The sequence below is a fragment of the Trichechus manatus genome, unplaced genomic scaffold (assembly GCF_000243295.1).
Source record: "Trichechus manatus latirostris isolate Lorelei unplaced genomic scaffold, TriManLat1.0 scaffold00054, whole genome shotgun sequence".
NCBI lineage: Eukaryota > Metazoa > Chordata > Mammalia > Sirenia > Trichechidae > Trichechus > Trichechus manatus.
The window spans coordinates 2789890-2807375 of NW_004443990.1; the positions used below are offsets into that span (position 1 = coordinate 2789890).

The 17486-nt window shown below is 36.1% G+C and overlaps 1 protein-coding gene across 4 annotated transcripts in view; it reads right to left on the bottom strand.

Moving 5' to 3' along the window:
• Window positions 1-2580: 2580 nt before the first annotated feature.
• Window positions 2581-17486, bottom strand: part of BRIP1 (BRCA1 interacting helicase 1) — a 202974-nt gene continuing 188068 nt past the window's right edge. For all 4 annotated transcript variants that reach the window (XM_023732687.1, XM_023732689.1, XM_023732688.1 and 1 more), the window contains 3 exons: window positions 10546-10628; window positions 7899-8228; window positions 2581-6344 (listed from right to left, as the gene is read on the bottom strand). In XM_023732687.1, coding sequence (XP_023588455.1) covers window positions 5485-6344; window positions 7899-8228; window positions 10546-10628 — 1273 coding nt within the window. In that variant the 3' untranslated portion in view covers window positions 2581-5484. The remainder of the gene's footprint in view (window positions 6345-7898; window positions 8229-10545; window positions 10629-17486) is intronic.

Sequence of the window (17486 nt, forward strand, 5' to 3'; positions counted from 1 at the left end):
ATCCTATATGGGGTTCGTTGAGCTTCTTGGATGGCCAGCTTTTCATCTTTCATGATATTGGGGAAGTTTTCTGTCAGCAGTTCTTCAATAATCCTCTCTGTGTTTTCTGTTTTCTCCCCGTTCTGGAACTCCAATCATTCACAAATTTTTGCTTTTGATTGTATCCCACATAATTCTCAGGGTCTCTTCATTTTTCTTTGTTCTTTTTTCTGAGTTTTCCTTGAACAGAGTTGTATCCAAGTGTTTGTCTTCCACTGCTGATGCTGTCTTCCACCATTTCAAATCTGCTCCTCAGCCCTTCTATGACACTGTCCATTTCTGAAATCTTGTTGTTTATCTTTTGGATTACTAATTGTTGCTTTTGTATAATTTCTAGTTGTGAATTTATTTTGGCATTTTGTTCCTGCGTTATTTTCCTGAATTCTTCCATTTTTTAGTCTGTATTTTCCATGAATTTGTCTATTTTTTCCTCATTTTTGTCTGGTTTTTGCTTCAACTCTTGGATAATTCTGAGTAATAGAGATTTGAATTCCCTATCAGGTAGTTCTAATACCTTTTCTTCAACTGGAAAGTCATCTGGTGTTTTAGTTTGGACGCCTAGTGGAACCATCCTGTCCTGTTTTTGTAAATGTTTTGATATTGTCTTCTGTCTTTGGGGCATTCAGTGGTTATTTCTCTCATTTATTGATCGTAGATTTGTTTGTTTTGTCCTTTTTTTAAAATCTGGCTGTCTGAATAGGCGGGCTGTGTGTTCTTTGTTGTTTGCTCATCTGTGGGCACGATACTTTTTGCTTCCTTTTCCAATTGGCAGGGTCAGTCACTCAGATATGGTACAGCAGGGCAGGTCTAGCTGAAGAGGAGTTTCTGGGCTGGGTTGTTTGTGGCACTTACTACAGCCACCAGGGCGGGCCAGTAATCAGTGCAGGGCAGTTTCCAGGAGGCTGTGCCTGTGCTGCTTGGTGGTGTGATTTTAAGTGCACAGTGCACGTAGGTAGGATGGAGGGGGGAGATAGTGATGCATGGAGATAAGATGGGTACGGGAGAGATGAGAGAGGAACAGAGGCCAAAAGGAGTGCTGGGGAGCTTGCCATTGGAATGGAGAGATGAGAGACTATGAAATGGAGAAAAACAAAAAGGGGAAGAAGAAGAAAAAAAAGGAAAAGAATGAATAAATAAAAATTAGAAAGAAAGATGAAAAGCAAAGCTCCCAGGCATCCCACCGGTATGGCTATGAGGTCTGGGGAAGTTGTTCCCAGGTGTTGAAGTACAGCCTGGCTAGAAGGCGTAGAGGTGTCACCCATTGCCAGGTATTCATGGGACAGAAAGAGAAGGAAGGTATAGAAAGATGAGAAACTGAGTAATGAAAGATAAAAAGGGAAAAAGAGGGAAAAGAAAACAAAACAAATTAAAAAAAAAGAACAAGAAAAACCTCCCCAAAAACAGAAAAAACAAAAAAAGAAATGCCCTCAGGGATTCCTCTGTGCATTCGCACAAGCTGAGGGGGTAGGTCCCAAGCCATGCAGTACTGCCCAGCTAGAACGGGCTCCCAATTCGAGAAAAGAAAAACAAAACAAAGAATTCAAAACAAACAAACAAAAGCCCCAGGATGCCACCAGCGTGGCAGCACAGACCAGGAAGCAGTTTCACATTCGAGCAGTTTCATTCACAGCCTTTCAGGAAGAAGCAAAAATGGCGCACGGATTCAGGTATTTGAGAGAAAGCGGGGGAGGTGGTGAGAGGTAAGGAAGAAATCAGCAGAAGCAGAAAAAAGCAACACCAGCAGCCAACAGATGGCACTCAGGGAGTCGGCCAGTGCGGGTGGGTGGAATCCAAGCAGCTGGTGCTTCCTGGCCAAGAGACTGTGGTCGCAGGAAGCAGAGGAGGCTGAGTGGGGGTAAAGAATGGTGAGGGGTGGGAAAGCGTATATTGCTGGTTACCGGGTATTCTGTCTCCAGCTGGAAGCTCCGTGAAGCTGCTTTCTTGTAGCCCCTGTTTGCTGGTCTCTGATAGGAGTCCAAGATGGCGGATCCGTGCTGCATTAGCTGATAGGGGACCTCCTGCATGTATGTCTCCTCGCTCTCTGTTCTCTGTCAGTTTCTTATTCCATTTGGTGCTTGGCTGAGTTCTTTTTCTCTTCATTTGATGCTTAGGGTTTCAGGATTGCTGTTTTCTCTGTTTGGTTTAGTTTTTACAATCTTCGCTGTGGAGGGACGGTGTGGTGCTTCTGCCTAGAGTGCCATGTTGACAGAAGTGGTATTTTTTTTTAAAAATATTTTATGTTAAGTGTTTTTGCTTTCTTAGACATTTAATATGGTCTTAAGCTTTTTTTATTATGAAACTTTTTAGTATTAAAGCTGCCTTTCTATTTACAAAAGATTGACTGGATTTACCTATAGGAGTAGACAAGAAACTACCAGAATTCATAAAGGTTAAAGTAAAATCTTGTGTATCTCACTGAGAAATCTGAGATTAAAAAGAATAATTGTGTGGTAACCAAATACAAAAAGAATGCTATCACTTAGAGATTAAATGACTATATAACCAATAAGCAGTCTTTCAAGTTATTTTATAGCAGGCACTTTGATTTTATGAAGCAGTTTTATAAGTAGTCTTAAAATTAATATTTTGAATGTTTTATTATAGAAAAATAACGTGACAGTCATACTGAGAAAAATAATATGAGAAGCATTTTAAAAGTGTTTAGAATAGTAAAATTATAAGGAAGAATAAAAACAAAGCCTTATGTGAACTTAGAAATAGTGCTAAATTTAAAACCATGTAATAATTAAATACATAGTAGTACCATACTAAGAGCTGTCATTAATTTCCAACACAATTCTAAAAGTTTTAAATGATTCACCTAGAATTCAAATGTCAAGTCATGAAACATCTACTCTTTACATTGTACCTTTCTTCCATGATTAAAGCCCTTTCTCCAAATGGTAGTTTTCCTGGTTCGTGGCCTGTATGTTCTATATACTTTCAGCCCTTGAATAAATTCAGTATCATATTATTTCATATACACTGAATGTGTAAAACAAATTATCTGAAAAACAATTTCTGTTTTATACATCTCAAAATAAAACCTTAAAAAATAAACCAGCCAAATAATATTCCTTTCTACTACACATCAATTCTTTATAATCAGTTTATCTACCCATCTACTTATCTACCTAGCCACCTATCTATCTACTGACCTACCTACCTATTTATCTATCTATGAGTTAGGGAAAGCTTCATACAAAGCAAGGGTGCACTCTGATATCCAAACGGGATTGATTAACTAATAATTGACAGCTAGCCATGTGTCAGGTATTTTTTTAAATGCTTTTACTTGTTTTAACTTACTTAACTCTCTAAAACAACTCTTACAAAGCATGTTACAACTAATGAAAATGGTCCACCTCTACTCTAGATAAGCCAGTAGTTTACTTCTTATAATATTATCCTGGTCAAAGTCATGACCTGAGGAGATTACACACCTGTTTCAATGGTGTTACCATCGCACGAAATTTTTGAAACACCTTTTGGAATTATTTTTGAAGCCTGTGGCACATCTCTATGCACGTTTTCAGTAATGGAAATTTTTAGTCTCTGAGAGAATTTGATTTCAGAAAGAAATAAAAAATCATATCTAGTTAATAACACTGAAATGAGACTATAAAATAATGTGCTTGATTTTTTCATGTAGTTTACCAATTCTTCAAAAGGTAATTTTAAAAATCTCAAAAATGTTTTACTTGCAGCACTGTTAAAATAAATACCTAGTTTCTGAAGTTATTATGTACCTATTCATATAACTGTTCCCTAAAGGCAGAAAGTCATTTCACTTTTTCTACAAAATGGTATGCTTTATTTTAAGCATTACAGAATAAAAACAAATGAAAATTGACTCAATATGATATGAACAAATCTTTCTTTAAATTATGGAATTTTAAAGCTGAAACAGATTTGCATGACTTTATAGTACTAAATGCTGTACTTCACAGATGAAACTAATTCCCATGGTGATTGCCAACATTACTTAGCAAATTAGTGGCAGAGCCAGGAATAGAGCCTAAGTCTCTTGATTTTCACCTGGTAATCTTTCCACTATCATATTACCCTTATCTGTGTTATAAGAATAATACCAAAGGGGGAAGTGGTTGCACCCTTTCAAAACAATTTAGAAATTACTTTCTAATCTAGTGCTTTTAACTTATTACTCATCTATCAACTAAGAAAAATATCTAACACTAGGTGGGATCTAACATATCCCAAGGTATAGATGAATTCTTTAATTGACAAATAATCAATTTAAATTTCACTGAATTATGCTTAGAGTTGTAACATCCATATGCCATAGAAACAAGCTGTATTAAAACTAAATGTCATCAAAGTAAAAGTAAACATATGTCTATATAAGAATTCTTTTTATGTGAATGAATGTAAAAAATATCTGATTACGGGCAATTCTGGCTTGAAAATAATAGACCACACACACAACTTAAACAGCTCATAAAATTTCAATTCAAATAACTCACAAGACACCTAAATATCCATAGAATAACAAGATGCTACTCAGAAAAAGATCAGTGAATGTACTTACAGAATGATATCAGAAAAGAGCATCTTTTATAAACATTATAATCAGAAGTATAGCTTCATTCACAAAAATACAAGCAGAGCCAAAATTCAGAGAAATACTTGCTATGCTATAAGGGAATGTATTCAGTTGCAGTTATATAATTGGGTTTGCTTATCAAATTTATATATAAAATTTTGTATCTCAACAGTGGCATAACTAAAGCCTTTATACCAGAACATGTCATTTTTTTCCCCCACAATGACAAGGCTAAATAATTAGAATAAAAAATTTGGAGTCCTTCGTTTGGCACTTTATAACTTTACATAAATTTGTTTACAACATGCTTGATTTTGATTTATCAAACAAAAAATGTAAAAAAAGAACTAAAAAAAAGCATGCTGTTTACTTCCTTAAGTTTTCTTGTTATTTATAAATAGGCAAGGTTAATAGGGAAATAAACTTTTCAAGACAAAGTTTGATTTCTAAAAACATTCAGACTGATGTGCAGTAAAATCTACATGAAGCATGGCTGAAGTATGACTAGGTTAGACTTTTAATTTTTATATATGTGTGAAAACAAATGGATGAAGGGGACTACAAAATACAACACTTATGTGACATCTACACTGCCCTAGGAAACACTAAATATCTTTCAGATGGATTAATTTTATATTGCATTTACTAAGGAAGACTTGTTGGAAGAAAATATTTTGCATAAATCACTTTATCAAAACTCGAGAATAGTAAAACTTACATTTCTAAATATAAAATAGACTTGAAAATCTGATGACAATGAATTAAAATGAAAAATATCTCTCAAATTTAAAAAAACATAAACCACTTACCCAATGTACAAATTATTATTTATAATAGAGTTTAATATATAAGCATGATAACATATTTTTATAGCTTGAGAGTTAAGTACCGCTACCTAACACAAGGAACGCACCTTTATTTTTGGAAGGAGACTGTTTAAAGTTCTTTATATCTGTTTCATGAGTTTTTCCAAGATCCAACTCATTTATATTAGTTGTTTTTATATTATCATCAATGCTGTCAATTTTACTTTCTTCAGTATGTATGATTCTATTCAATTTTGTATGTGTGCAATCCTCAGCTTTCATTTCACTGACTGAATCCACTCCTTTCATAGTTTTATTTTCAAAAAGGTCCTCTGCTAAAATGTAATTTATATTAGCCAGTCTATTGCCTCTATCAGTTTCAACTAGTTCATTTTTCTCTTCATCTGTATCTACAGGATCATAAAGTTCAGGTGTAAAGTAGATAGATTCATCTTCTGCTTCTGTTTCAAAGGATCTATTTGAAGTGGAAAGTTTAGTTTCTTCACTTACTAGAGACATTTCAATGTCCGGATTCAGCGTTTTTTCACAGCAGAGCAGCTGTTTTGGATGATTTTTTTCAGTAAGAGCAAAATCAATCTTTATTGGTGAAACTATGATTTCCGATTGAGGGCATGGCTCAAGTGATGTGTTTACTGTCAGAGATGAGGACTCACATTTATCAGTGAGTGGCAAAACAGTTTTACTTTCCATCTTTTCTATTTTGACAGTAGAAGTACTAAAGTTACAGTCCTCTGATGTCCTGAGCTCAGGTGTTGCAGTCAGTATTTTACCAGTAAAATACTGTCCAAAAGAATGAAAGCTAGACCAACTAACTCTGTTTGCTTGTTTGCTGAAGGTTGGGCTTGTGGATCTGGAAATCACCTTGTTTTCTCCTTTCATTGCCTGGACAGATTCTTCCAAAAATACTGGATCATCTATGAATACAAAAATGCAAAAGCTTTTAATCCTGTCCCTAGCCAACAGAATAACTGTTATATTACAATGATTATTTATTAGAAATACTTAAATAACTCTATAGGATACATAATGTAGACCCCACAATCAGTAGTAACAAGACTTCTATCTTAGAACTTAAAGCCCAGAATGCTAACTCTAAAAGGAATATTAGAACTCCTACATTTCCTAGCTCAATAATATAATGCTGTCTGGCAAACTATCAAATTCCACACCAGGGACCTAAGGCTTAAATAAGAAAATGTGGGTAATCAGGAAGAGGAAGAAGGCAGAATAAAGGATAGAATAAATAAACCCGCTGCCGTTGAGTCAATTGCGACTCATAGTGACCCTATAAGACAGGGTAGAACTGCCCCATAGGGTTTTCAAGTAGCAGCTGGTGGATTCTAACTGCTGACCTTTTGGATTAGCAGCCGAGCTCTTATCCACTGTACCACCAAGGCTCCAAAAAAGGAGACAATAGGCTATAATAATCTGCCTGGAAAATTCAATAACAGTGATAGAGAAAATCTGACCCAGATTAATTTTTCTTATTTAATAAATAAGGAAAAGGACAACCAGAAAGGCTAAGTTATTTGCTCAAAATTATAAAACTGGTTAGTAGTCAGACCAGGACTATAATCTAGGTTTCCTATCAATATAATGGCTTTGAATTCACTATGACATTTATTTAGGATAGAAACATATACTACAAAATAAATATTTAAAAATTGATATAGTAAGCTACCATGATATATGAATTAAAACAATTAAAATTATATTCAATGATACAGACCAGTGGTTGGCAATCTTTTCTGTAAAGGGCCAGACAGTAGATACAGGCTTTGTGACAGGCCATGTTCTCTGTGTTGCAGCTACTCAATTCTATTGTTCAAGTGCAATATGTACAACTACTCAATTCTGTTCTTCTGTGCAATATATAAATGAATGGATGTGGCTGTGTTCCAATAAAACTGTATTTACAAAAACAGACAGCAGGCTGAATTTGGTCTATGTGCCATAGTTAGCCACCCACAGATATAGACCATTATATTCTAATAGATTTTGAAATATATATATATATATTTTTATCATTTAGTAAGTCACTCTCACCTCCTTGAATTAAGAAATTCATGCAAGAGAAGTATCTATAAATTAGGCCAATGTTTTATATAGCCTTTAGAAAAACACCTACCATCTGTAGAGTACTGTCATATCTGTTATTTTATTTGATTTTCACGACCTGGAGGGATAGCTATGCAGGTATTACTGCTTCTTTCAAGACTCTAAAAAGGTTAAGTGACTTGCTTATGGTCACAAAGCTAGTTAGTGACAAATCAGAAAATACACTCAAGTCTCCTGACAAAACTTAGTTCCCATTCCAATGCACCATACTCCTTCATTATTTTATGATAACACCTTATATTACAAAACAACATATTTAAGGGAATTAAACTACACCGAAATAAGTATCATTTCACTAAAAATAACAAAAGACTTTTCTATAAAATGTAAATGGTTAGAACATTTCATACTTTTCTCCTTTCTGGAGATGATGCCATTTGGTGGAGATGAATTTTTAGTTATCATTTTAGGACACTGAAGCTCCTGAACACACATTTTTGCATCATCTTTCCTAGGATTTTCTGGTGACAGATGACTTTCTACTTCCAAAAAAGAAGTTGGGGTGTTGTCCTTCAAACAGGCCACTTCAAGTATACACTCATTGTCCTGTATAGACTCTCTGTCCTGTATGGATACATCAATGACCTTTAGATGCTTTTTGGAAAATTCAGTCAAGGACTCCAGTGCACTTTCAAATGTTGAATGGTGCTGAATCTGTTGCCGTACCCATTTAGAAAGTCCTAAGGAGAAAAGTAAAATCAGGGAGGGCAATTTGGTTACTTAGTTATTAAGATATTAGGTGTTAGGTATTAAAACTTAGATAAATTTTCCAATAAAATAATCTACTTTGCATTTATAGAATATAGAATAGTTCTCAGTATTTTTCCTGCTTTTTTAACCTTTATATGTACAATATGCTCCTATATCAGTTGCATTTATCTTTATATGCAGTGATTGACAACTGAAGGGAGAGAAGGGGCAGTGGGAGAAGAGGAGAGGGAAACACAGTATTCTACCCTTGAGAATAACTAAGGAATATGGCAAATTTAATTCCATCATTATTTCCCATAAAAAAACTGCCTCTCTTTTTTTTGGGAGAAAAACTAGAATTTCTAAACAATACAACCTTCCATCCCAACTTTCCAAATTTGGTTCCTGTTACAAAAATAAATTTAACATTCCAATCTCAGAGTTTTCTAGTGTTTTTTTTTCCCTTCAAATTTCAAACATATCTTAAACTGTCCTGCGAGGTGAAAAAAATAACAGTGTTTTATGGGCAAATCATATCCTATTCTGATCTTTTATTATGTTTTTTAATATAGAAATAATCAAGTTGTAAGAGACATAATTTGACTTGTGACATATGAAAACTACATAAAAATGAACCATATTAAGACTGTAGGATGTTTTGTAGTATGGTTCACTTTAAATTGAAACTCAGAATCAGTTATTTGGTTTTTTATAAAATAAATATTTCCTATTGATGGTACTAAAACTATCATCATCTGGGGGTAGTTTTAAAAGTCACGATAGTATTGTAAGTTTAGAGAAAGATAAATCAGAACTTCAAGCAATTTTAGCTACTATATTTTCATTTCAAATGTATTCCTTCAGTATTTTTTAAAATAGACTTTTTCTATCAATCTATATTTATGCAAATTAAATTTAAACAAAAATGAGTCATCAAAAGGAATTTATATGTTGCTATGCTAGTACTAACAAAATAAAACATCTTACAATTTATGAGTATCAGAAAAAACACGTAAAAAGCATAGATATCATGTAAATTATTTATTTCAATAGACCTCTCAATAAATTTGAACCATGAGGTAAAAATTTAAGTCCTAGACTTTTAAGTAAGAGAAAAAAATTTAAAATAAGCATTTCCTTTAAAGTTCTTTATTTTTGTTTGCTTGGGGGAAATAATTACACCAAATAAAAATGTGAAATTCTCTAAAATAGAAAAAAAGTTTTAGCATTATATTTACCTTTTCATTTCTACCTTTTTGTTATCAAAGAAAGCCATTTAAGTACAAAAAGTCATTGTTTGCTTTTGAAAACTTGAAAGTAGATACAGCTCCACCTGCTGATTAAATATGAGCACTTAACATTTTTGCCTTTAGTTATACCTTGATTTAAGCTCAGTTCCTTGCTTTATATGGAAAGGAGCAGGGGTCAAATAAAACAATATTTTCTGGTTTAATCCAGATTGCAATGTTTTAATATCAAGTCAAATATAGCAATTACACTCTGAAATGGAAAAGGTAGAGTCCATATCCATAGATAGCTATCTGAAACAAATTTAAAAGTTAGCATCTCTTCATAATAGTGCAGTATGAACTTTTTATCTTCAAAGGTAATAGTAAAGATGCAAGTATATCCTTCGGCTCTTTGACAACAGATGGATTCCTGGTATCAACTCCGAAGGGACTGTGTTACTTGCTGGATAAAAACCACAGGTACATAATATTTGTTGATTTGAGTAGGAAAAAACCTGACCATCTACTTGATCTTACTACATGCAGTAGTGCTTTCTTTTCTTTCAGAAAATACTAGCACTGATCAACATAACTTCGAAAACAACTGATGTATCTCTAAACAAACAAAAAAATAAACACAATAAATGTTAACCACTGTACCACTAGGGCACTTCACATAACAGAGAACGAAGGAATAAGGAATCCTTAAGCAGCCAAAAGACACGTGCCTGTGTGCTTAAATGTAAAAACTTCAAAGTTTTTGGAAATTTCATTTCTGTGGAACAACTTTTTTCCTTGGCAATGCTAAAAAATTTAAGTATTACTGTGTAACTGTACCATATCCCACATTCCATAAAACTGAAGGATCTTAACTGATTTAATACTATGTTGCTAAGTAACCAGAACTTTTCCTATAAAAACTTCTTGTAAATACATAAGCGTGAAAAGCTAGATATACAGTTAATGTAAATTTTTCACATCTGATCTAGTAATTCCAATTCTCTGTATTAAAAATAGAAACCATTAAATACCAAAGATTATTACTAGTTCATACTATAATCCCAGCTAAGACTCTTACCAGATATATAGCGACCTGGGTTACTTCTGAAGCGATCATCCACTAGTATGAGTGCTCCCCAATCATTTTTGTGTCGAATACACCTACAAGAAAAATAACGGGAGAAATCAACTAAATGTAACATTGGAATAAAAGAGCCAGATTTAAGGAGGTGGAGCCAACATGGCACTATAGATAGATGTATCATACCATCCCTCTGCAGCAAAAAACCAAAAAACTAAGTAAAACAGATACAAACGTCAATCCTGGAACCCTAAACATCAAAGTAAGGGACAAAGAACTCAATCAAACACAAAATGGAAGAAGAAACTGACAGAATGAGGAGGGCTATGGAGTGGACATCCTCTACTAGCTAACGCAGCACAGCTTTGCCATCTTGGAGCACAGCTGGCAACAACCCCAGACAGGGAGTACGAGAAAGCAACTTCAAGGAGCTCCCAACAGGAGACACAGCACTTGGTAACCAGAGAAACATGCTTCCCCACCCCTCTCCCTTCTGCTCTGTATGCTGCTCCCCTGCTTCCCAATGGGCCACAGCTGCTCAGCCGGAGAGACACCAGCTCACTGCTGCCTCGGGTCTGCCCTGCCCAGACCGGCTGATTCCCTCAGTGCCATTTTTTTTTTCCTCTTTCCCTTTCTTCCTTTTGTTTCTCCCTCCCACCTTGCCCTCTGTGCAGCCTTCGCCCGTTCCTGACAGGCCATGCTGTGCTGTTTGGCTAGAGAGGCATCAGCTCACCACAACCCTGGGTCCGCCCTGCCCACACCGACTATCTCCTGCAGAGCCATATATATTTTTTCTCTCTCTTTCCCTTCCTTTTCTTTCTCCCGCCCACCTAGCCCCATGTGCCTTTATTCCTTCTCAACGGGCTGCACTGCATAGCGAGAGAGCCACCAGCACACGGCCCCCCTGGGTCTGCCCAGCCCACACCCACTGGCTCCTGCCATGTCACAAATTTTTTTCTTTTTTCTGTTTTCTTTTTCTTACTTCCTTCTACCTAGCCCCATATGCCACTTCTACCCCATCCTACTGGGCCATGTCTTGCTGCTTCAGCTAGAAAGCCACCAGCCCATGGCTGCCCCAGGTCCATCCCACCCCCACCCGCCACTGTTTTCTTTCTCTCTTTTTTGCTTTTGTTTCTCTCTCTTCTTTCCTTTCTTTCTCCCTCCCACCTAACTCCACACATCACATCCCTTCCCTTCCACATGGCCCTTGGGTCCACCCACTTGCTGGCCCCCACTGCACTGCCAGTTTTTTTTTTTAATGTTTTTTCCTTTGTCTCTCTTCCTTTTCCTTCTCCCGTGGACCTAGCCCAGTATGCCACCTCCATGCCATGCCACTGAACCCCGCCACGCCTCATGGATAGAAAGCAACTGGTCTGCTGCCAGTGCCCTGGATCCACTCCACCCCGATCGCACCATTACTTATTTCTTTTTCTTTTCTTTCTACCTCCCACCTAGCCTCATATGCCACCTCCCCCCATTTCCTGTTAGCCCCCAGGTCTGCCCAGCCCCCACACATCAGCTACTTTTTTAAAAAATCTTTCTCCCCGCCCCCCCCCCCCACCTAGCCCTGTATGCAAGCCCCCCTTCCAACCAGCCCCGATGTGCTGCTTCAGCTAGAGGACTCCCGGTGCTCAGGCTAGCTACCACACCAGGCCTGCACTGTTCCCCCTCCAGTCACTTGACCTGTTGCTGAACAGTGGGAAGCACGCCCGTAGCACTCCCCATCTGACACCACCACCTATCTGGTGAGGGGCTGGGAAAGCTCTCACAACAATAGACCAACAGCAGGAGGCAGACAGAGCCCACCCAGTCTGCCCTCAGCCACCTTGCCAGAACAGTGTACAGTGAAGCAGGCTCGCTCTGCCTGTTGCTGCCCTGCCCACCGAGACAAGGTGGTGAGAACTATCATGCCCACAGGTGAGTAAGCAGCAAAACACGCCTGGCCTGCCTACACTGACATATCAAAACAAAACAAAAAAGCAGGATGAAACAAACATACAATCAATAAATAAAGAAAATAATACCTTAATGTCTAGGAGACAGCAGATAATATCAAAACATAAAAAAGCAGGATAAGATGGCTCCAGGAAATGACCAAACTAAAGAATCAGATGACCTTCCGGTAGACAAAAAGGCACTGGAACAACCTGATATGGAATTCAAAAGACTAATATTTAGGACTCTCCAAGACATAAGGAAAAAGATCGAGGAAAACACACATAAAACCAATGGAAACTTAGCCAAAATCAAGGAAAACAAAGACAAAGCAATAAAAGATTTCAGGAAAATAATACAAGAACAAAACATCAAAATAAATAAACAATTAGAAATCACACAAAAACAGCAACTAGACATCCAAAAGATAAAAAAAAAATTCAGAAATGGACAACTCAATGAAGGTTTTAGGAGCAAATTTGAAACAATTCAAGACAGAATCAGTGAGACTGAAGACAAATCCATGGATGCCACTTTGTTGGAAGAAAAATCAGACAAAGGAATAAAGAAAAATGAAGAAAACCTAAGAATTATGTGGGATATAATCAAGAGCAAAAATTTGTTCATAACTATTCCAGAACAGGAGGAGAAAATGGAAAACACAGAAAAGATTGTTGAAAATTTGCTGGCAGAAAACTTCCCAAATATCATGAAAGACAAAAAGCTGACCTCCAAGAAGCTCAAGGAACCTCATATAGGATAGACTCTAAAAGTCATCAAGACACATCATAATCACACTTGCCAAAACCAAAGACAAAGAAAGAATCCCGAGAGCAGCTAGAGAAAAACAAAAAGTTACTTAAAAAGGGGAAACAAGACTAAACTCTGATTACTTCTATGGACGCAAGAAGGCAGTGGGGATGACATATATAAAACCTTGAAGGAAAAAAACTGCCAACCAAGAATAATATATCCTGCAAAACTCTCTCAAATACAATGGTGAAATTAGGACATTTCCAGATAAACAGGAATTAAGGGAATGTGCAAAAATCACATCAAACTTACAAAAAGTATTAAAGGGAGTCCTCTAGTTAGAGAACCAACAACATCAGAGAACAACTAGTGTCCAAGACACAGCACAGCATCAGCCAGATAGCAACCTAGATAAAGAACTCTCAATAATAAAACAAAACTAAAAGACTTAAAACAGGGAAACAGACATGTCAATCTGTAAATGACAATGTCAAAAAAATAAAAGGGGGAATAAACAGTGTAGGTATAGAACTTTCAAATGGGGAGGATGTCAAGGTGATATCAAGTAATAAAAGACTGGTTCAAACTTACGAAGAAAAGGGTAAATATCAAGGTAACCACAAAGAAAGTTAACAAATCTACTCATCAAAATAAAAAAGAAGAAAAACATAATGACTCAGTAAACAAAATCTACAATAATGAAAGAAAAGAAAACCTATAAACAAAAGGAACTCAGCACAGGAGAGTAAGAGGAACAAAGAAAATGTCAGCACCACAAAAAAAGCACAATATGACAGCAATAAACTCATACCCATGAGTAATCACACTGAATGTAAATGGTTTAAATGAGCCCATAAAGAGACAGAGAGTGGCAAAACAGATTAAAAAAACATGACCCATCAATATGTTGTCTACAAGAGACACACCTTAGACACAAAGACATAAATTTATTAAAAATCAAAGGACGGACAATATATATATAAAGCAAATGGTAACCATAAAAAGTCAGGAGTGGCAATACTAAGCTCAGATAAAATAGACGTTAAGGCAGAATAAACAATAAAAGACAAGGAAGGATATTACATGATGATTAAAGGGACAATCCACCCAGAAGACATGACCTTAATAAATATCTACACACCCAATGACAGGGCCCCAAAACACATAAAACAAACTCTAACAGCACTGAAAAGAGAAATAGACACTTCCACAATAATAGTAGCAGACTTTAATTCATCACTCTCAATAAAGGATAGAACATCTAGAAAGAAACTCAAAAGAGATACAAAAGATTTAAAGGCCAAAATCAAACAACTGGACCTCACAGACATATATAGAACACTTCACCCAACAGCATCAGAGTTACATTCTTCTCCAACATACATGGAACATTCTCCAGAATAGATCATATGTTAGGCCACAAAGCAACCTTCAATAAAATCCAAAACACTGAAATAGTACAAAGCATTCTCTCTGATCACAATGCCAGAGAGGTAGAAATCAAAAACAGGAAAAGCAAGGATAAGAATCAAATACATGTAAACTGAATAACACCTTGCTTTAAAACAACTAGGTAATAGGAGAAATTAAAGAGGGAATAAAAAAATTCCTAGAATCAAATAAGAATGAAAACACATCACATTAATACCTTTGGGACACAGCAAAGGCAGTGCTCAGAGGTCAATTTATAGCAATAAACACACACATCAAAAAAGAACAGGTCAGCATCGAAACATTAGCCCTACAACTTGAACAAACAGAGAATTGCAAAAGAAACCAACGGCCACCAGAAGAAAGGAAAAATAAAGATTAGAGCAGAAATAAATGAAATAGAGAATGGAAAAACAATAGAAAGAATCAAGCAGACCAAAAACTGGTTCTTTGAAAAGATCAGCAAAACTGGCAAACTGACAAAAGTAAAACAGAAGAGGAAGAAAATAATCCAAATATGAAATGATATGGGGGACATTACAATTGACCCAGCTGAAATAAAAAGGCTCATAACAGAATACTACAAAAAATTGTACTCCAAGAAATTTGAGAACCTAGAGGAAATGGACAAATTTCTAGAAACACACTACCTATCTAAACTAACACAAACTGAGATAGAAAACATGAATAGGCCCATATCAAGAGAACAGATTGAAGAGGTAATTTAAAAAAAACTCCCAAAAAAGCCCTGGCCCATACAGCTTCACTGGAGAATTCTACCAAACATTCAGAGAAGAGCTCACAGCAGTACTACTCAAACTATTTCAGAGACAGAAAAGGAGGGAATACTCCCGAATTCACTCTATAAAGCCAGCATAACCCCGATAACAAAGCCAGGCAAAGACCACAAAAAAAAAAAAAAAAAGAAAATTACAGACCAATATCTCTCACGAATATAGAAGTGAAAATTCTTAACAAAATTCTAGCCAATAGAATTCGGCATCATATTAAAAACAAAATCACGACCAAGTGGGATTCATACCAGGTATGCAAGGATAGTTCGACACTAGAAAATCAATCAACATAATCCACCACATAAATAAAATGAAAAGAAAGAATCACATGATCATCTCAATTGATGCACAGAAGGCATTTGATAAAGTTCAACACCCATTCCTGATAAAAACTCTCAGCAAAATAGCAATAGAAGGGAGATTCCTCAACATAATAAACAGCATTATACAAAACCAGCAGCTGATATCATTCTCAGTGGGCAGAGGTTGAAAGCATGCCTCCTGAGAATGGAAACAAGACAAGGATGCCCTTTATCACCATTCCGATTTAACACTGTGCTGGAAGTCCTAACTAGAGCAATAAAGCACTTATAATCACATCTAAAAAAAAAAAAACCTTAGGAATAAATCTGACTAGGGATGTAAAAGGCCTATACAAAGAAAACAAAACACTACTGCAAGAAACCAAGAAAGACCTACATAAATGGAAAAACATACCATGTTCATGGATAGGAAGACTCAACATTTTGAAAATGTCAATTCTACCCAAAGCGATCTACAGATATAATGCAATCCCAATCCAGATACCAACAGCATTCTTTAATAAGACGGAAAAACTATTCACTAACTTTACATGGAAAGGAAAGAGGCCCTGGATAAGTAAAACATTATCGAAAAAGAAGAACAAAGTAGGAGGCCTCACACCTGATCTCCGAACCTACTATACAACCGCAGTAGTCAAAACAGCCTGGCACTGTTACAACGACAGACACATAGACCAATGAAACAGAATCGAGAACCCAGACGTAAATCCATCCACCTATAGTCAGCTGATCATTAACAAAGGACCAAAGTCCATTAAATGGGGAAATGACAGTCTTTTTAACAGATAGTGCTGGCGAAACTGGATGTCCATCTGTAAAAAAATGAAACAAGACCTATAACTCACATTGTGCACAAAAACTAACTCAAAATGGATCAAAAACCTACATATAAAACCTAGAACAATAAAGGTCGTGGAAGAAAAAATAAGGACAATGCTAGGGGCCCTAATATATGGCATAAATAGGATACATACCATAACTAACAATGCACAAGCACCCAAAGATAACCTATGTAACTGGGACCTCCTAAAAATTAAGCATTTATGCTCATCAAGACTTCACCAAAAGAGTAAAAAGAGAACCTATTGACTTAGAAAAAAATTTTGCCTACAACATATGTGGCAAGGGTTTAATCTCTGAAATCTACAAGATACTGCAACACCTCAACAACAAAAAGACAAATAATCCAATTAAAAAATGGGCAAAAGACTTGAACAGGCACTTCACCAAAGATGACATTTAGGCGGCTAACATACACATGAGGAAATGCTTGCAATCATTAGCCATTAGAGAAATGCAAATCAAAACTACATTGAGACCACCTCACCCTGACATTGCTGGCATTAATCAAAAAAAGAGAAAACAACAAGTACTGGAGAGGTTGCGGGAGACTGGGAGGAATGTAAAATGGTACAACCATTTTGGAAAATGATATGGTGTGTCCTTAAAAAGCTACAAATAGAAATATCATATGATCCAGCAATCCCACTCCTAGTAATATACCCTAGAGAAATAAAAGCTGTCACACAAATAGACATATGCACACCCATGTTCACTGCAGCATTATTAACAATAGTAAAAAGATGGAAACAACCTAAGCACCCATCAACAGATGAATGGATAAACAAATTATGACACATACACACAACAGAACACTATGCAACTATAAAGAACAATGATGAATCCGTGAAATATAGATGAA